Source organism: Schistocerca gregaria, chromosome 2 (genome assembly GCF_023897955.1).
Source record: "Schistocerca gregaria isolate iqSchGreg1 chromosome 2, iqSchGreg1.2, whole genome shotgun sequence".
Lineage (NCBI taxonomy): Eukaryota > Metazoa > Arthropoda > Insecta > Orthoptera > Acrididae > Schistocerca > Schistocerca gregaria.
In genome coordinates this window covers 892,970,164-892,992,357 of record NC_064921.1, presented here as the reverse complement: position 1 = coordinate 892,992,357, position 22,194 = coordinate 892,970,164, and the positions used below count along the sequence as shown (strand labels likewise).

At 44.3% G+C, this 22,194-nt stretch overlaps 1 protein-coding gene across 1 annotated transcript in view; it reads right to left on the bottom strand.

The window, feature by feature from the left end:
• The window catches only part of LOC126335335 (diuretic hormone 45), a 1,260,052-nt gene that overhangs the window by 19,986 nt on the left and 1,217,872 nt on the right, over positions 1-22,194 (bottom strand). Inside the window, exon 3 of the mRNA XM_049998494.1 lies at positions 6,324-6,583. Coding sequence (XP_049854451.1) covers positions 6,324-6,583 — 260 coding nt within the window. The remainder of the gene's footprint in view (positions 1-6,323; positions 6,584-22,194) is intronic.

Below are 22,194 nucleotides of genomic sequence, written 5' to 3'. Positions count from 1 at the left end.
AGTTTTGCAGACCCGTAAGTATGGTTTACGTGCTGTGCAAAATTCATCAAAGAATCTCTCTCTTACTGACGAAGGAAGGTGTACCTATAGCAACAAATGCAGCCAACAGTAAGTGAAAAAATGATGAAATTTCACATGTAAAAACAATATTTTGTCTTATTTTTGAACTTTCACTGCTAAGAGTGTGAATCATGAATCTTTTCTGGTGATGCTGACAATGTTTTATGAATTTATTTGTAAAAGTATAGACAGTGGAAATTAAAATATTCTGTGGTGCCTCTCCTGCTTCAAACTGGCCTGTTTGACTTCCTACCTTCCTTAAGGATCATTGTATCCAAGCAAACCCACTCTCTGGTTAATCCTTTATCATCATTTTCACCTCATACGCTGATGGCACATATCTCTGCTTCCATATTGTCAACTGACAAGAGCGTCATTCTTGTATCACAACCGACAGCACTGGTGGGTTTGCTCAGAATATCGCACAAACAATCTGCCATTCATCCGCCTTTCTCTCTCCTAACAGTGTTTGTATCTTGGGTGAATAAAATCAAAGGAATGTGGCTTCGCTTGTCTTATGACCCCATTAGAATTGCAATATATAGAAGGAATCACTCTCCATTTGAATTAGTCTACATTCTGAGGAAGGCACCTGCAACGCGGCCGAAATGTCTGTTACTGTTAGTATTTTATAATTTTAATATTTTACACTGCATGACAGTAGTTAATAAAAACTGGCGCTTGCTATGGAACAATCGACAATTGGAACCGATTAGTGTGACATTCTGTATTGTATGTTAATGTATCCACGAGGTATCATTTGAGTGATTACTATTGTGGACGAGGAATTCAACAACTCAAAGTCAGTTAAAGTTTCATTCTCGTAGCCACAGCAATATGAACTGCGACAATAAAGTAATGAAACTAATTTTTTTGCAAGATGTGGCAACCCTGCAGGCTTGCATAGGCACAATATCTTTGACCTTGGTCTATAAGCTGCTTTTAGTCCAAGCGGCACATCAATGCAACTGCTCAGTCATGAGCTGTGCTGTAATAAGTTAACAAGTGTTTGTGTCTCCCGTCACAGAAATGGAACCACATAATATTGTGCAATGGCATGCCATTTCTTTTTGCGTTAAATTGGGTGAAAACGCTATGACAACTTACGGTAAGCTTCAGAAGGCTTTTGGAGAGGAGGTTAGGTCAAGACCTCCAGTTTTTCGTGGTCATAAAATGTTTAGTAAAGGCAGAACGAATGTTGAAGATGAAGCCCGCAGTGGACAACCATCAACCTCATGGACAGATGTCAACTTGGCCAGGGTGCGTGAACTCGTACGATCTGATCGAAGATTATCCATGAAAATGATTGCAGAAGAACTGATCATCAGTCGAGAAACAGTTCATCTAATAATACTGAAGATCGCCGGCCGTGGTGGTCTCGCGGTTCTAGGCGCGCAGTCCGGAACCTTGCGACTGATACGGTTGCAGGTTCGAATCCTGCCTCGGGCATGGATGTGTGTGACGTCCTTAGGTTGGTTAGGTTTAAGTAGTTCTAAGTTCTAGGGGACTAATGACCACAGCAGTTGAGTCCCATAGTGCTCAGAGCCAATACTGAAGATCTTGGTATGAGAAAGATTTGTGTAAAAATGGCCCCCAAAATCTTCACACCACAACTGTGAGAAACACAGAAAAATGTGGCAGCCGATCTGTTAGAGAAAACGGAAATCAATCCAGAATTGTTGAGTCGTGTTATCACTGGTTATGAAAGTTGTTTTTTTCAGTACGATCCAGAGACAAAACGCCAAAATTCGTAATGAGGGATGACCTAGACCAAAAAAAGCTCACTTGTCAAAGGCAAAAGTGAAATGCATGCTTGTGTGCTTCTTTGATTCCAAGGGAATTGTTCATAAAGAGTGGGCGCCACCTGGACAAACAGTTAACCAATATTACCACAAAGAAATTTTAGAAAGACTTCGTAAAAGGGTTCTTCGTGTCTGTGCCAACATTGCTGATATTTGGATTCTGCACCACGATAATGCATCATCCCATACTGCTCTGTCAGTACAACAATTTTTAACCTCAAAATAAATTTCAGTACTACCACAGCCGCCTTATTCACCAGATATAGCTCCGTGCGACCTTTTTTCTATTTCCAAGAGTCAAAACGGCGGTCAAGGAACACCATTTTCAAACAACACAAGATGTTCAAAAAGTTGTGACGAGGGTCTTGGAGGATATCACAGAAGATGAGTTCCAGAAATGTTATCATCGATGGCAGAAGCGCTGGAAAAAGTGTGTGCAATCAGAAGGGAACTACTTTGATGGAGACAACACTAAACTTGACTAAATCGGTAAGCAGTTTTATTCCCACATCGGTCTCATTACTTTATTGTTGCACCTCGTAGGTGTGTCCAAAAGGGCCAGCTCGCGATTGAAAAATTCCTTTATAAATGAAATGCTATGAAAAAGAATGCTGGTGGTCGTAGACGGACCACCGCACCGCAAGCATAGTGATAGTGGCGAAAAGTAACGGACATCTCACTCCTATAGGCAGATCTCTACAGGCATTGCAACCGCTACCGGTACATGCGTCTCCGCCAGAAGCATATCACCGTAATTAAATCGCGCTGGTCTGTATGCTCGGATGCCTATTAAATGCATCACACTTCAACCACGCCATCGTCAAGAAACTGTGTGTTGGTGTTGGGAGTTTGTTAGCTGGTGTGATGTTCAAAAAAACGGTTCAAATGGCTCTAAGCACTATGGGACTCAATATCTGAGGTCATCAGTCCCCTAGACGTAGAACTACTTAAACCTAACTAACCTAAGGACATCTCACACATCCATGCCCCAGACAGGATTCGAACCTGCGACCGTAGCAGCAGCGCGGTTCCGGACTGAAGCCCCTAGAACCGATCGGCCATAACGACCGGCAGAGTGATGTTCTCCGACAAATCCCACTTCACTGTGGCAAGTAATTCTGGCAACCAGTTGGTGTGGAGAGAGAAGGGGACACGTTATACACCACAGTATGTTCATTAACGTTATCGATATGGCCTAAGCTTTATGATATGGTAGCCGTTATGCACAATGGCCGAACACCACTGTATGTATTTGCACGAGGTACTGTCACAGTACAGCAGTATTGAAAGTGGATTATGCCGGATCATGTACGTCTGTTTAGCGGTACAATAGGTCCCGACTTTCTGTTTGTGGACTACAATGTCTCCCCACGTAGGACCGCTGAAATGTCTGACACAGTGGAAAGAAGATGGTATGGCCCGCATACTCCCCGGCCCTAAAACCTATAGTGCATGTCTGAGTTGCGCTTGACAAACGTGTTTCTCAACGGACGTCCCCTTTGCGAACCGTTTACGAACTGAAACAGCCTTGAGAGAGGAGTGAAACATATTCTCAAGGACTTCTCTATTGTTTGGTAGCAAGCACGAATAACAAATCAAGATTGTCCATTAGTGCCCGAGGAGGACATATTAGAATGTTTTTTATTCCAGTCTTTTACCCCAATATCAATTCTTTTGACGATGACCGTTTTCAGTCAGTAATGACCATCCTCAGATCTTTTCTACTCCATGTCCTAAAGTGATAAGGCCGTAATGGCATCGTCAGAACATATAAATATACTCAGCACAGCATCGTCACATAGATCTATTCTACACCTTATTTTAGATCTATGTGACGATGCTGTGCTGAGTATATTTATATGTTTTGATTTTAGATCTATGTGACGATGCTGTGATGAGTATATTTATATGTTTCGACGATGCCATTACGGCCTTTTCACTGTAGGACATGGTGCAGAAAAGATCTGAGGATGGTCATTACAGACTGAAACCGGTCATCGTCAAAAGAATTGATATTGTGATCAAAGACTGGAATAAAAAACATTTGTCAGTGTTGGATCACTGTCATATGCGCGACTATGTCGCAGCTAGTGAGGACATATTCGTCATTTTGGGAGTCTGACCTGTATCAGACATGACATTTATGTTATCCTGCTTTCCCATGTGGTGAAATCTGTACCATTTTTCATTATAAATATACCACTCTACCTCTTGTTACGTGTGTACTGTGTGTTTCTTCTCGTGCTTCTTTGTCCGTGGTTATTCCTGTGCAAAACTATCTCTATTCAATATGGCTCTGAGCACTATGGGACTTAACTGCTGTGGTCATCAGTCCCCTAGAACTTAGAACTACTTAAACCGAACTAACCTAAGGACATCATATATATCCATGCCCGAGGCAGGATTCGAATCTGAGACAGTAGCGGACAGGCGGCTCCGGACTGTAGCGCCTAGAACCGCACGGCCACTCCGGCCAGCTACCTCTCTTCCTTAGCAACTATGAAACAGTGTGTAAGATAACGCGACATTACGCCCAGAACCATTTTAATAAGACGATGGTACGTTCCACACACACTCGTTAAAACTACCTGCACGAGGATGACACTAACAAGGGAACCTCCCCATCGCTCCCCCCTCTCATTTAGTTATAAGTTGGCACAGTGGATAGGCCTTGAAAAACTGAACACAGATCAATCGAGAAAACAGGAAGAAGTTGTGTGGAACTATGAAAAAAAATAAGCAAAATATACAAACTGAGTTGTCCATGTGGAAGATAGGCAACATCAAGGACTACATGAGCGCAGCAGTGCCGTGGTCCCGTAGTTAGTGTGAGCAGCTGCGGAACTAGAGGTCCTTGATCATGAATTTTTTATTTTCAGGCAATTATCAAAGTTCAGGGACTCACACATAATCAACTTCGCTCTCCAAAATTCCAGGACATGTTCAGATTTGCTTGGACATATGCAGGATTTGACGGTCTGCACACGGAAAAATTTGAAAACGTTAAAAACGTATGTTTTGACAGAGCACCGGGAAAACTATGCGACTGTGAAACTATTGCATTCATTTGTTGCAGTTTATGTGACAAACTCTTATGCTTTCATCACTTTTTTGGGACTGATTATCACATCCACAAGAAAATCTACATCCGGCAAGGTAGAAGAATCTTTTTACCCATTCGCCAATTGTTCAAGATGGGTGGGTCGATAACATATTCCTGTCATGTGACGCACATGCCGTCACCAGTGTCGTATAGAATATATCAGACGTGTTTTCCTGTGGACGAATCGGTTGACCTACGACCATGCGACCAAATGTTTTCGGTTCCCATTGGAGAGGCACGTCCTTTCGTCTACTAATCGCACTGTTTTGCGGTGCTGTTGCCAAACACAGACACTAAACTTCTTACAGTGAACAGAGAGGTCAATGAACGAACGGACAGATCATAACTTTTCGAAAATATAGACAATAAATTTTTCACTCGATGGAAGACTTGAACCAAGGACCTCTCGTTTCGCAGCTGCTCACGCTAACCATTTTTTTTTAAATCTCATATTGTTCGCTTTTGTTCGTTGAATCTGCTCGGGGCGGACTTCGTAAGACATCCGTTTAAGTCCGTTGTTGATCGATTAACTCAGTTTTTTTTATTACAGAGGGCAGCTAACCCTCTGACCGAACACGCTGAGCTACCGTGCCGGCTTTAAATGGTTCAAATGGCTATGAGCACTATGGGACTTAACTTCTGAGGTCATCAGTCCCCTAGAACTTAGAACTACTTAAACCTAACTTAGCTATGGACATCACACACATCCATGCCCGAGGCAGGATTCGAACGTGCGACCGTAGCGCTCGCGCGGTTCCACACTGAAGCCCGTAGAGCCGCTCGGCCACACCGGCCGGCACTTTATTTTGTTCGCTTTAGTTCGTTGCACCTGCTCGGGGCGGACGCGTAAGACATCCATTTAAGTTCGTTGGTGATCTATTAACTCAGTTTTTTTTTTTATTACTGAAGGCACATTATCCTCTGACCGAACACGCTGAGGTACTGTGCCGGCAAGCCATGGGACCACGGCGCTCCTATGCTTGAATTGTCCTTGATGTTGCCTGTCTTTCGCATGGACTACTCAGTTTGTATATTTTGCTTATTTTTTTCATAGTTCCACACAACTTCTTCCTGTTTTCTCGATTGATCTGTGTTCAGTTTTTCAAGGCCTATCCACTGTGCCAAATTGTAACTAAATCTGAGGGGAGTGTGATGGGGAGGTTCCTTTGTAAGACACATGACATGCGAGCTGCCCAAAAGGTGTCAATAAGAACCGCTTCTAACAGCTCCCGAACCACACTAGGCTATCACCATAAGCAGTGCGAATACATCCGACAGTTTCAAGCTTGTCGTGCCTGCACGTGCGCAACTGAGAGAATTTCACAGCGAGAACCGTGCCGCGCTGTACGTGCGCTCACCTCTCTGCGGCGGCTCGCAGGCCGAAGGGCGGGGCGTCGGCGCCTGCGTCGTTGGCGGCACCTCCTGCGTGCGGAGAGCGCTTGCCGATCTGCTGCAGGAAGTCCTTGTTGGCCTTGATCTGTTCCTCGGCGTCACGCAGCCGCCGGCGGGCGATCTCGAGCAGCAGCCGCTGGCGCAGCACGTCCATGGGGTTCACGATGGACAGCGACGGGCCCATGCCCATGCGCTTCACACGTCGTGCACCGTCCTCCTCTTCATCCTGAAACCCCAATGGTGCTTTATTACACGTCTGCATGGACGTAGGGAAAATAACACTGCACAAGAAACGAATAACCACCGTCAAACACCATCAGGATACGTAACGCCAATACCGTGTAGAAATCACTTCTAGCTTTTAAAACTGCCTCAATTTGGCGAAGAAGAGAGTCCAAAAGTTTCGTCAGGTATGCCACATCAAGTCATGGCTCCAAAATGCTGACATGAATTTACAGAACAATGGAAAATCTGGTAGAAGCCAGTGGTATTTTATCTCGAGACCACCCTCACCCGCGTGTCACAGATAGTAATTGATATGCAGCTTTCCAATTGTTGTTGTTGGCAGGAGAGCGAGCACCGTTTTATTAAAGGAGGCCGAAATGCACGCGTTTTAGCTCACGCAGACTGGCGTGAGGTCTGGAACAGGACAAGGAAATTAGAATTGAGAAAAACGGACGTAGCTGGTGGAATACTTAACTTTAATCCATTAATGGAGAACGTCGCTCTTTATGGTACATGATTCACAATATCAATAGTACGGATACTGGCGCCTTGCTAGGTCGTAGCAAATAACGTAGCTGCAGGTTATGCTAACTATCATCTCGGCAAATGAGAGCGTAGAAGTCAGTGAACCATCGCTAGCAAAGTTGGCCGTACAACTGGGGCGAGTGCTAGGAAGTCTCTCTAGACCTGCCGGGTGGCGGCGCTCGGTCTGCAATCACTGATAGTGGCGACACGCGGGTCCGACGTATACTAACGGACCGCGGCCGATTTAAAGGCTACCACCTAGCAAGTGTGGTGTCTGTCGGTGACACCACACCAACAGATGCCGAATGCAATTGCGCAGGGCCTGACGGATGCAATGATGCGCGCCCGCTAAGCCACTTTTAGTGGCTCCGACTACGAGCGCTCTCTGCCGCTCTGATGTGGGATGCACTGTGGCACCTACACGGCCCATACTTCGTCGCAGCCTTCGATAGTTCGCTCATGCATTACTAGTGGGAGCCTCACACTCTTGTAATAGCTGGACTTTATTACTGTTTGCTATTCGTTTTCTTTGCAACACTTGGAGAAAACTACAAGTGAAACGTCTGTTTACTGTGTTCGCTAATGATTTCTGCTCCTGTCCAACTTTCCTACGACGATAGCTGCTGCACCACTCTGTAGCTAACTCACTTAACCATAGTGTACGAAGTAATACACGACAAACCGATCTCAGGGAACATCAGCTTCCCTGGATTCGCTGATTCCGTGTAACAATCACTTAAAGCTTGGATACCGGAGAAAAGTGGGAACACTTAAGGTAATACTGACTCTACGACTTCTCTTAGAAGATGGGTTAAGAAAGGGAAATCTGCATTTATAGTGTTTGTATATTTAGAGAAACCTTTTAACAATGTTACAGGAATACTCTCTTTGAATTTCTGAAGGTAGCAGGGGTCAAATATAGGGAGAGAAAGGCTATTTATAACCTGTACAGAAACCAGACGGCAGTTATAAAGAGTTGAGGGTCATGAAAGGGAAGCAGTGACTGAGAAGGAAGTGAGACAGGATTGTAGCCTATCCCCGATGTTATTTAGTCTGTACATTGAGCATGCAGTAAAGGAAACCAAAAAAATTTGCAGTAGAAATTAAAATTCAGAGAGCAGAAATAAAAACTTCGCAGTTTGCTACTGACCTTACAATTCTATCAGAGACAACAAAGGACTTAGGAGAGCAATTGATTGGAATGCACAGTGTCTTGAAAGGACGATAATTAATGAACATTAACAAAAAAGGATAACAAAATATAGTCGAATTAAATCAGATGATGCTGAGGGGTTTAGATTAGGAAGACACCTAAAGTAGTAGATGAATTTTGCTATTTGGCGGCAAAATAACTGATGATGGCCGAAGCAGCATACAAAATGTAGACTGGCAATGGCAAGAAAATCGTTCCTGAAAAAGAGAAATTTGTTAACTTTAAATATAGATAAGTGTTAGACAGTCTTTTCTGAAGGCAATTGTGTGGAGTGTAGCCGTGTATGGAGGTGAAACATGGACGAGACACAGTTCAGATAAAAAGACAACAAAAGCTTTTGAAATGTGCTGCTACAGAAGGATGTTGAACATTAGATGGGTAGATCACGTAACTAATGAGATGGTACTGAACAGATGGGGGAGAACAGAAACTTGTGGCACAACCTAACCAGAAGAAGGGATCGGTTGACAGGACTTATTCTGAGACATCAAGGGATCGCCAGTTAAGTACTGGAAGGAAGTACTGGGGGAGGGGGGGGGGAGAAGGGGGAGGTAAAATTTTTATAGGGAGATCAGGAGATGAATACAGTGAGCAGATTCAGAAGATTTTAGGTTGCGATAGTTGATCGGAGATGAAGTGGTTTGCACAGGATAAAGCAGCTTAAAATTAAAAAAAAGAGCTGCATCGAACGAGTCTTCAGACTGAATATCACAACAACAACAACAGGCGATATCGAGCTGAAGCCACGAATGTTCATCACTGTCCCATTCGTGATTAAGGCCTGGGAAGAATGACTGTGGGTAAACTGTATGAGCTCTAATTTAGCTGAACTGTTTCTTCGTGTTCATTTTGCGACACAAATGCGGGATGAAGTCATACGTTGCCCAGTTCTCCTTCGGACGTACGCTGTCGGAATTTAAACAGTAACCTTGTACGTGATACACAATGCGTCTCTTGTAGAGATTGCCACTGGAATTCCACCCCGTGAAGAAACGTGCCGTTCTTCTTTGGTTCTTCTCATCTCTTCCGTTAGTCTTACTTTTCATGGTTCCAGTCTTCCAAAGAGTAGTCAGTAATCAGTCGAACACGTATTTTGTAAGCCACTTTGTGTGTGGTGAATTATAGTTCGGTAAGATTCTTCCCATGGATCTCAGCCTAATATCTACTTTTCTGCAATATGTTTTCTTGGTCATTCCACTGTAGATCGCTACAGGCGGTTACTCCTAGATATTTCACAGTTGTTACTATTTCCAGTGATTTACAACCAATAGCGTAATCGATTATTTACGTGCAATACGTTACATTTGTTTACGTCCAGGGTCACCTGCGAGTCCCTGCACCAATCAGCGATCGTCTGCATGTCAATCGGTACTTCATTATAGTCTTCTGGCGTTGGTACCTTGCTGTAGACAAAGGCATCGTCTGCGAAAAGTCTTATACAGTTTCCGAAGTTGAATAATAAATCAGTTATACAGTATGTGGGGTGTCTCTCCTAAGAATCGTGGGACACGTTTTCTTTGATGTTTCGGTAGACATTTTCTATTTCGTTTCTGTAATGCTTAATTGGAGTCAGCTCATACAAATACTGCTGTTGAAGTCTATCGTGCTACATCTGCGTTCGACGGAAAGCGTCAGTTTGTTTCTCGTTACGAACAAAATGATTTGTAAAGGGGAATTTTACATACCCAATAGACAGAGCAGTTCCAAGGTAGTCTAGTGCCGTAATCGTTTTATCGGTAAGCATGAACAGGGACAGTAAAACACGAATAATAACCACTACTTCATCAGCAACTGAGCAGTGGTTCTGAAGGTCGAAAGCAACCAGCGCGGGCCAGGGCGGTGTTGTCGCTGCTGAAGTATTACACTGAAGCGCCAAAGAAGCATGCATATTCAAACGCGAAAATATGTGAAGAGGCAGAATACGGCGTTGCGTTTGGCAACGCCTATAGAAGACATCAAGTGTCTGACGCGGTTGTTAGATCGGTTACTGCTGCAGCAATTGCAGGGTATCAAGATTTAAGTGAGTTTGAACGTGCTGTTACAGTCGGCGCACTAGGGACACGACACAGCATCTCCGAGGCATCTATGAAGTGGGGGTTGTCACGTACGACCATTTCACGAGCGTACCATGAATATCAGGAATCCTGTAAAACATCAAATCTCCGACGTCGCTGCGCCCGGAAAAAAATCCTGTAAGAACAGGACCAACGACGACTGAAGAGAATCGTTCAATGTGACAGAAATGTAAGCCTTCCGCAAGTTGCTGCAGATTTCGATGCTGGGCCATCAACAAGTGTCAGCGCGCGAACCATTGTTCAAATGTGTGTGAATTCCTAAGGAACCAAACTGCTGAGGTTATCGTTCCCTAGACTTACTCACTACTTAAACTAACTTATACTAAGAACAACACACACACACACACACACACACACACACACACACACACACACACACCCATGCCCGAGGGAGGAATCGAACCTCCAGCGGGGGGCGCCGCGCAATCCATGACATGGCACCCAAGACCACGCGGCCACTCCACACGGCGAGAACAGTTCAACGTAACATCGATATGGGCTGTCGGAGCCCAAGGCCCACTCGTTTACCCTTGATTAGTGCATGACGTCCGTCAACACCGACTTTGGACTGTTGATGACTGGGACATGTTGCCTGGTCGGACGAGTATCGTTTCATATTGTACGAGCGGATGAACGTGTACGGATATGGAGCCAACCTCATGAATCCATGGACCCTGCATGTCAGCAGAGCCTGTTCAAACTGGTGCAGGCACTGTAATGGCGTGGGGCGTGTGCAGTTAGAATGATAAGTCTAGGTACGACTCTGACAGGTGATCAGTACCTGAGCATCCTGTCCATTGTGCATTCCGACGGACTTGGCAATTACAGTAGAACAATGCAACACCTCACACGTCCACAGTTGCTACAGAGTGGCTCCAGTAACACTCTTCTGAGTTTAAACACTTCCGCTGGCCACCAAACTCCCCAGACATGAATATTATTGAGCATATCTGGACTGCCTTGCAACGCGCCGTTCAGAAGAGATCTCCACACCCTTGTACTCTTACGGATATGTGGAGAGCCCTATAGGATTCATAGTTTCAGTTCCCTCCAGCACTACTTCAGACATTAGTCGAGTCCTTCACATGTCGTGCTGCGCCACTTCTGTGCGCTCACGGGGGCTCTCCAGTTTCTTTGGCTCTTGAGTGTAGTTACTCTTCGTTTGGCGTCAATGTGTCTTCTGTCGGGGGCTATTGGAGGAATGGATATGTGTCAAATTCAGAAAGAGTTGACCACGTGCTTAAATGTCCATCTGTATGAAATTTCGTATTGTTATTCTCCTTTGTCTTCTATGCCGACAGCTTTTTAATTGTCTCTCTCACAACACACTGTGCAAGTACTCAACCGTTAAATAAATGTGGCGGAATAGATTGCACCTCAGTAACAGTTTTATCGTAAATCACTTTGTCGCTGCACATCACGTATTGTAAGGTCACAGATTTTAAAATTCGAAAAGCTATCGTCACCGAATGACGCTGAAAACCAGGGTACCGTAAAATATTGCAGTACAATGCCTGAGACACTGCGTTGGCGGTCAGCAGTCGCATTAAATTAATGATTGACTCGCCAGTCGTGGTTTGGTTCCTCATCAGCTGTAGAATATTTCAGAACAAATGGAAATTTGTGCTGGACAGGGACTGGAAAACGGATTTCTCAAGGGAAACATTGTTTGCAGAAAAATTCGAGAAAATCACGACGTCAGTTGACTGTGCAAGTGGGAAATAAATTATCGCCGTGTCAAATCATTGCCAAAAAGCGCCTGTGACTTTGTCCTTACAAATTTTCTGCGGCGTGTGATCTGCTGTTTCAGATCCAACCAGCTCGTGGTCAGCTCCTGTGGCGTTTTTGAAAGAAATCGGAAAAGTTGGATCCTCAGTTTTTCATTTCTTCAGGTGAGACGTGGTTCAGCGAAGTCCAGGCATTTAATCACGCAGAACATATATCATGATGCATCACCGAACGCTTGTTACTACATTGAATAGCCATTGGAGAATGTTAAAATGGCGCAATTCCCGGCCAGTTTTATTTCGACCACCCTGTGTAATTGCCTGAAAAAATTAATGGCTATTAGAATCTAGCATCTCACAGAGGACGACGAATGTTCAGCAGAAACGAAAATAACATTCAGTTTGCCCTAAAGAAAATGACAGAATGGTGCTCTCGTCGATAAATGTAAAGAGTTTATTGTGTAGTATCAGTAGCGCCAGAAATACTATCAGATTGGTAGGAGATGATGCTGTCGTCTATAAGCAAATATCGTTTCTACGATATTGTAGTGCTAGTGTTGTTCAGAAATACGATGCAATCGAAGGAACAGGCACTGCGGCGACTACAGCCGTTACGAAATACATGAAAAGTATTCGCAGTTGCGAATAACGGCAACCATGAGCTATATAATGGAATGACAACAATGAAAATTTGTGCCGTACAGGGACTCGAACCCGGATTTCCCGCTTATCGCGAGCGGCCACCTTATCATTTGTTTTTCTTTTCATTTTGTTCGGTATAGTTCGTTGCGTTTGGTCTGGGCGGACGCCACAAGACATCCGTCCAAGTTAATCGTTGATTCCTTGACTCAGTTTATTATTATTATTTTTTTTTATTACAGAGAGCACGCAGCCCTCTATCATTAGGCTATTCGAGAACGTTTGATGACCAGATACAAACTTCCATAGGTCCTCAACCATGGATGTACGACCGCAGGTTGCTGACGATAAATGAAGTGTGGATCTGGCCGCAAAACGTGGTCGGATAGGTAAGACGACCGCTTGCGATCCGCGTTCGACTCCCGGTACGGCACACATTGTCATTGTCATCATCCCGTTACACAACTGATGGTTGTTCATATTCGCAACTGCGAATACATTTCATGTTTAATATCGTTTGTAGATGATTATAAAGAAATGCATGAAGAGGTTAGGTTATATTTTCATTCAATGTCCGGAGCGACAGCTCTCTTTAAATGTGAATAACTAGTAAACAGTGCTCATTATCGAGAAAAAGAAACCTAGTAAAACATCAACTGTACATTTTTGTCGTGTCATACCGTATAAATATCTAAGTGTAGTAGTAAGGACCGATGAAGCGACATAAAAAAAGCCAAAATGTTAAATAGGCAATAGAGCATGCAAATCGCAAACTCAGATTCGAGGGGTAGATTCAGAGAAAATGCGGCAAACCTGTTAAAGATACGGTGTGTGGAATCTCGTTTTTATGTACTTTACGGTTTTGCTCGAGTATAATGGGTCCTCTTCTAGCGAATCTGACAGCTGACGTGAAACGATCAGTGAAGCACTTCTAGTGTTTTAACAGATTAGTATAACACACGGAAGTGCAACAGAAATACTCAAAAAACGTAAATAGAAATCGTTGCAAGAAAGCGGTGAAATAGTGTATGGTAATTAGGACAGGTAACGGTTAATGTTTATATGAAGTGACCTCCGCAACGCCGTATAAAGAGACTTGCAAAGCAAATCTGCAGGTCCAAAGTTTAATGAGGTCATTAAAGGGATTGTAACAAATTCTGCACGTCTCTTTGACAGAATGGCTTCTCCCTTGCCAAACAGCATGGATTCCATAAACGTCGATCGTGCGATATCCTCTCGCTTTTGTCACATGACGTCCCGAAAACCGTGGATGAAGGCAGTTAAATGACGCAATATTTCTTGACTTTAAGAAAGCATTTGACTCAGTACTACACCACTGTGACTAGATTGAGAATTTGTGATAGGGAGGACGCATCACGTTATTTTAGACGGAGAGTTTTCAACACATGTAGAAGTAACCTCAAGCGTGCCCCAGGATAGTATGTTGGGATCATTGTGTTCATGCTGTATATTAATGAACTGACAGCAATATTAAAAGTAAGGTCAGACTTTTTGCAAATGAAGCAGTTGTCTGTAATGAAGTAGCCTACTGTCTGGAGAAAGGACTACAAGCATCTTGTCGGATCTAAAAAAAATTCGAAGTGGCGAGAACATTGGCAACTTGCTTTAAATGGTCAGAACTGTGAATTTCACAAAACTCAAAAATGTAGTGGCTTGTGACTACGATATCAATGGCAGTGCTCACATAGTCTCAGATGTCGGGAGAGTACATGGCAGACTACAGTTTATTGGTAGGATTCTGGGAAAATGCAAACGTCTACAGTGCAAAATATTTACACTGGTGCGAGCCATCCTAGGTGATAAAAGTCATGGCATTCCTCCTAATGCCTTGTCGGACCTCCTTTTTCCCAGCTAAGTGCAGCAACTCGACGTGACGTGGGATTCAACAAGCCGTAGGAAGTCCTCTGCATAGATAATGAGCCATGCTACCTCTGTAGCAGTCCATAATTGCGAAAGTGTTGCTAAAGCAAGATTTTGTGCACGAGCTGACCTCTCGATTACGTTCCATAAATGTCTGTTGGGATTCATGACGGGCGGTCTGGGTGGCCTAGACATTCGCTCGAATTGTCCAGAATATTTTTCAAAGCAATCGTAACGGCAAAGCAATGGCGCAGTAACAGTTTCATCGTTGTTTGGGAACATGAAGTCCATGAATGAGAGCAAGGGGCCTCAAGGTAGTCGAATATAACCATTTCCAGTGAATTATCGGTTCAGTAGAGGACCCAGTTCGTTCCAAGCAAACACATCCCACACTTTTACGGAGGCACCACCAGCTTGTCAGTGCCTTCTTGACAAGTTAGGTTCATTGCTTCGTGGGGTCTGCGCCACACTCGAACCCTACCATCAGCTCTTACCAACTGAAATATGGACTCATCTGACCAGCCCACTGTTTTGCAGTCATCTAGGTTCCATCCGTTATCGTCACTAGCCCCGGAGAGGCGCTGCAGCCAATGTCGTGCTGTTGGCAAAGATACTCCAGTCGGTCATCTGCCACCATAGCCCATTGACGCCACATTTCTTCGCACTGTTCTAACGGTTACGTTCGTCGTACGTGCAGCATTGATCTCTGCGGTTATTTCACCCAGTGTTGCCTCTCTGTTAGCGCTGACAACTCTACGCAAAAGCCGTTACTCTCGGTTGTTAAGTGAGAGCCGTCGGTCACTGCGCTGTCCGTCGTGAGAGGTAATGCCTATAACTTGGTATTCTTGGCACACTATATTGAAAGATTTCTGAAGTGGGATCCTCCATGCGTCTCCGTCCAACAACCATTCCGCCTTCAAAATCTGTTAATTCCCGTCGTGCGTCCATAATTACGTTGACAACCTTTTTCACATGAATCATCTGAGTGCAAAAGACAGCTCCTGCAATGCACTGCTCGTTTATACCTCGTGTACGCGACCGCCATCTGTGGGTATGCATATCGCAATCTCATGACTTTTGTCATCTCAGTGTGTTGTATTGCTCAAATGTGTGGGACCAATATCACATACAGCTAACATGGAAAACTGAACATGCCTAAATGAGGTCAGCAGGCACAATTAAAGGTTCGTCTGACGCACGAAAGAGCCTTATTGGAATGTTGAGGACCTGAAATAGAAGACACCTGTTAAGACGTCAACAAGCGAAACGCAAGTTTCGCGGTGTCTGCAACCAGTATTAAGTAAGGAATCTACGAATATACTGCGGTCGCCTATGTAGCTTCCCGTAGGGACACTGAAGGCTATTTTAAACTAATCACAACGGGCACAGAGGTATTCAAGCAATTGATCTACAGGCGCTGTATAAACGGATGGAACGAAAAAAAAGGTTGAGATAGCATACCAAGTACCCTCTGGCACGAACTTCACAGAGGTCTGAAGATAATGGAAGTAGATGTAAATGTAGCCCGCCAGGTTAACCGAGCCGTCGAACGCACGGGTTTCCAGATTGGGAAGGAGCGCCTGGTCCCTGGCACGAATCCGCCCGGCGGACTTGTGTCGGGGTCTGGTGAGCCGACCAGTCTGTGGATGGTTTTTAGGCGGTTTTCCATCTGCCTCGGCGAATGCGGGCTACAGTATGTCGGCGATTGCTGCGCAAACAAGTTCTCCACTTATGCGTACACCACCGTTACTCTACCACACAAACATAGGGGTTACACTCGTCTGGTGTGAGACGTACCCTGGGGGGGGGGGGGGGGGGGGGGGGGAGCGTTACACCAGGGGCCGAACCGCACAATAACCCTGAAAGTGTGGTTCGGTGTGGGGCGGGGGGAGGTGTGAAGTGGACTTCGGTAGTCGTCGTGGGGTTGTGGAGCACTGCGGCTGCGGCGGGGCGGAGCCTCTCTGTCTTTTCTAGGCCCCCGGTTAAAATAAAGAAAGAAAAAAAAAAGAAATAAGTTGTAAATGTAGATACAGAAATGAGTGGTGAGATTCGCGACGCCCTGTTTGAAGAGCGGCTGCCTTGGTGACTGTGTGAATGTGGTGATAAGCTTAAGGTAGGCGTCAGATGAAGCGAAGTGCTTTTGCGCTAACCTGTCTTTAATACTTCCAGCCTGGGCGGCACCGCCACACGACAATAATCTACTTCCGAGTGAAACTTCCTGGCAGATTAAAACTGTGTGCCCGACCGAGACTCGAACTCGGGACCTTTGCCTTTCGCGGGCAAGTGCTCTACCATCTGAGCTACCGAAGCACGACTCTCGCCCGGTACTCACAGCTTTACTTCTGCCAGTATCCGTCTCCTACCTTCCAAACATTTTGGATACATCCGAGTAACTGAAAATTTTATCCGTTATAAAAAGGGCTTTTTCATAGCAATCCGTTAGCCCCGCTCTTCACCACTTTCAAAGATTTATTCGTTTTGAGAAACACTGAAGTAAAGGGAAATACTAACATACTAAATTGGTCTGATGTAATTCTCACGTTCTACAGGATAACGTATATATGAGAAAAATAGTGCTGCTCATTTTAAAGGCTTCCGAGTTACTATACGGTTTTTGTTTTTGACCTTACTAGTTTCGAATATGGAAAACCATCAGCTGTGCAGTGAATGACGACAAAGAAAATTTATGCCGGATCGGGACCCGAACAAGAATTTCCCGGTTGTAGCGAGCGTTCATCTTACCGTTAAGCTATCCGAGTACAACTTACGGTCATATGACGTCGATTGTGTCTATAACCTACCCGTACATCTTTTATGTATATTCTTGTATAAGGACGATATTTTAATTGGAAGTCGCTTGCTAATTGCTGGCGGATAAATACGATATTGCAGTGCCTGTGTTATTCCGAATTACAATGCCATGTTCCTTCGGACATTGCATCGTATTTCTGAACAACACAGGCACTGCAATATCGTATTACCTTCCACGCATCCAAGAGCTGCAATGACTAGAAGTAGTCGGAGACTAACCGAGAATTGTTTTGTAGACCAGCAACCACACGTAGAGCTGCTTCTGAAACTACAGCACAACGGTGCTAGAGACTGGGATGTGTAATTCCGTGGGGCATAATGCGGGCTTACGGCTGGGTTACGTCATGGCGCAATTAGGGGCGAGGGAGTGGTGTTAGCCACTGCAAACTTACACAAGCCGACATTTTACGGCTTCATAGGGAAGTGGGAACATCGTGGAACGTCTAAAGGCCCAACGGCGCTTAGTATGCTAATTCTAAGCTCACAGACTGAAACCAGTGAATCTTCATCAGGGCGAAGTAAGGATGATCCAGTGTCTCGACTATGTAATAAGCCAGCTATGAGCACTTTTCTGTCGAATATATGTGTTTCACATTCGCGAAGGTGAATAAGTGTTCATAGCTGTTAAGGTATGCGTTTTAGAGCCCATGTTTACTGAGACATTTTTTATTCTATTATCGTGTGCTTTCAGCTGGTGCGTTTACGCAATTCATTACGACACATCCTGGACATAGTGCTACAAACAAATGTAACGGAATTATAAGCGAAATAGATCGTGAGAAGAGTGTGACTAGGAATCTAGTTACCTCAGCAGTGTTGATACATTTCATAACAAACTTGCAAACAATAAGGAAATAGACACAGCAGACACAGCACAAATAGGCGGCTTTTTTCCCCTTCCTTTGTTCTGTGGCACAGCAGTGAGCTCAGTAATATGGAAGGGGAAATGGTTCACAAACGAAGAAAGACTGACGTTTAACAGGCTTGTCGCTTGTGTTACCCTTCACCACTACTTTTTAACAGAGAATATGATGTTCTTCTCGTGATACATATGAACCGAAACTAGCCGTTCTTAAATTCACACTAAAAGAAAAGTTTATTAATGGTGTCAGGTGGACTGCATCCGCGAAGTATGGTCCCTTCCTGGGTCATAGGGGCACTCCCCCCTCCCATTACTCTTCCTATATCGGGGAAGTATAAACAATGATGTCTTCTATTCTAAATATAGTGCAATGTTCCTTAGAGAAAATAACGGTAAAAACCTTAAATAAACCAGAAATAATAAAATTTGAAGTAAGCAGTAGGGAGCCCTCAGTATTCTTGTTATTTTAAATCGTTTTTCAAACCAAGTTTCCAATTTCCCTAAGCACATTTTCTTAGTGATATGTTCGAATACATTTAAGTCAATATATTCTACAGGGTGTCCGAAAAGACTTTCCCTGATTACCTAAATTGATAACTCAGGCTAGAAGTAAGATAAAATATGAAACTTGTGTCGAATTGTTTGCAACTATCAAAATTTTGTTTCTGTTTTAGGTTCGCATTACGTAAGTAGTGGATGAGGTGCAGTGCTCAAGAAGCCATGTTAACCAATCAGGAGAAGGCACAGTGTGTCCTGTGGTACCATGAGACACGATCACCAACCACAGTGCAGAGACACTTCCAGACAACATTTGGAAGGAATCCACCTGATGTCAAAAGCATTAAAGCCTGGTATGAGAAGTTCAAGAACACAGGATCGGTTGCTGCCCTTCCGAGGTCTGGTCGACCAAGAACCTCAGCAGACAGGGTGGAAGCTGCAAGGCAGTTTTTTCTGCGAAGTCCGAAGAAATCGGTGCGCAGGGCCTCACGTGTATTACAGATGCCAAAAAGCTCTCTCCATGACATTTTACACAAACGTTTATTGTTTCGTGCATACAAAGTGCAAATCGTTCAGGCCTTGTTGTCCAATGACAGTACACTTCGATATGACTTTGCGGTCGAAATGCTTTCACGTATTGAAGACGATGATGGTTATCTCAGACGAATTGCCTTTTCCGACGAAGCGACCTTTTTTGTCAGTGGAGTACTGAATCGCCATAATGCGCGCATTTGGGGTTCACAACCCCCTGGTGAGGTCATGGAGTGCACCAGAGGCAGTCCAAAGGTGAATGTTTGGTGCGCGCTATTGCACGATCGAATTATCGGGCCATTCTTCTTCGCTGAGGCTACCATCACATCTTCAGTGTATCTGGACATGTTGCAACTGTATGCTGTTCCTCAGCTGCTTCAGTATCACCCCGATGTCTTATTTCAGCAAGACGGTGCACCGCCTCATTGGGGTTTGGACGTCCGTGCCTATCTCGATATGACCTTTCCTGGGCGCTGGCTTGGTCGTGATGGGCAAACGGTTTGGTCTCCACGCTCTCCTGACATAACCCCATTAGACTTTTTTTATGGGGCTATGTCAAGGACGAGGTCTACCGAATATGTGTAGTAGATCTTGAAACCCTGCGGCAACGGATAACCACAGTCGTTGAAACGATCCCTCCAGTGATGTTGGCTGATGTGTGGACGGAAACTGAATATCGCCTAGATGTGCTACGTGCTACCAAGGGTGCTCATGTGGAAGTTAACTGATGTTTGAAAAGAACTTTGATAGTTTGTAAACAATTAGACACCCGTTTCCTATTTGTATCTTACTTCTAGCATGACTTATCAATTTATATATTCAGGGAAAGACTTTTCGGACACCCTGTATTATTTTCTATCATTGTTTGCTTGAAACGCTCACCTTATCATTAATAAATGGTACATTCAATTCAAGATTTTCCTTTTTTCTTGCACTCTTCATCAGTACAACATACTTTTCTGTTTGGATTAATACTTTTATTTAGGTAGTTTCACATTTTTATCTCTTTATATATAACCTTAATTTTCTAAGCTACCGAACTTGTCATTAATTTAATCTGGAATGGTTTCCTTATCTTCAATAAATTCTCTTAATCCTTGAGGTCCGGCCTAATGAGTCCTTTACTTTCTGGCTTCGTAGCTAGTTTTATTCATCATTTTAAGTCTCTATGGGTACCTGAAGTACCGCTCATATACACTGAGTGACACAAGTCATGGGCTACTCCTAATATTTCAGACCTCCTTTTGCCCTGCGTAGCGCAGCAATTCGATGTCGCCTGGACTCAACACGTCGTTGTAAAGTCCCAGGTAGAAATATTGAGTCATTCTGCCGCTCTAGCCGTCCATAATTGCTAAAGTGTTGCCAGTGCAGGATTTTGTGCTCGAACTGACTTCTCTATTATGTACCATAAATGTTCGATGGGATTCATGTTGGGCGATACGGGGTGGCCAAATCATTCCCTCGAACTGTCCAGACTGTGACATGATGAATTATCATCCACAAAAATTCCATCGCTGTTTTGGTTGTAAAGTCAATAAAGGGTTGCATGTGACTTTTAAGTAGCAGAACATAAACATTTTCTGTTAACGATCGGTTCAGTAGGACTAGAAGACCCTGTACATTCCATTTAAACACAGCCCACACCATTGTGGAGCGAAGTGCTACCAGCTTGCACAGTGCCTAGTTGACAAGTTGGGTCCATCGCTTCGTGGAGTCTGTGCCACATTCCAACCCAACCATCAGCTCTTACAAACCGAAATTGGGACTCTTTTGGCCAGGCCAAAGTTTTGCAGTCATCGAGGGTCCAACTGATATGGTCACGAGCCCAGGAGGAGCGCTGCAGTCAATGTCGCGCTGCCAGCAAAGGCACTGACGTCTGTCGTCTGCTGCCGTAGCCCATTAACATCAAATTTCGCCGAACTGTCCTAACGCTTTCTTCGTATGTTCCCCATTGATTTCTGTGACTATTTTACCCAGTGTTACTTGTCTGTTAGCGCCGAGAGCTCTACGTAAACGCTGCTGCTCTCGGTCGTTAAATGAAGGCCGACGGCCACTGCGTTGTCCGTGGTGACAGGTAATCCCTGAAATTTGGTATCCTCCGCACACTGTTGACACTATGGATCTCGTAATATTGAATTCCCAAACGATTTATGAAAAGGAATGTCCCCTTATACTCGCTCCAGCTACCATTCCGCGTTCAAAGTCTGTTAATTCCCGTAGGGCTGCCATAATCACGACAGAAAGCTCTTCACATAAATCAACTGAGTACAAATGACAGTTCTGCCAATGTACTGCCCTTTTTACTTAGTGTACGCGATACTGCGACCATTTGTATATGTGAATATCGCTGTCTCAGGACTTTTGTCACTTCATTGTAGCTTCGTAGCTAGTTTTAGTCTGCATTTTAGGTGTATATGCATAGTATGATATTCTACCGGCCAGTAAAATTGCAGCACCAGGAAGAATTTGAAACTACGAAATTTGAATTAGTGTGCATATAAAGTATAATACAAAGACAACCTTATTAAATTTGTAGGTGATTTCTTAATGCACAGGGTGTGAAATTTAGAACACATGTGTGCCACCTTTGGCAGCAACATAGCTTTAATACGGCTGGTGATCGAGCCGAACTTGGATGATATGAATACTTTATTCCACGTTGATTCAACTCTGTGCAACAGTTCGTCAGCAGTAGTGACTGGACAGTGGCGGCGTATTGGTCTCTCAGCAGCAAATGGCAGGATGTCCTTAGTGCGTGGGAGATCTGGAGAACTTGCCGGCCAGAGCGACAGTCGAACACCCTCTGCACCAAGGCGGGTTAGGACAGCAAGGGCAATGGATAAAACAAAA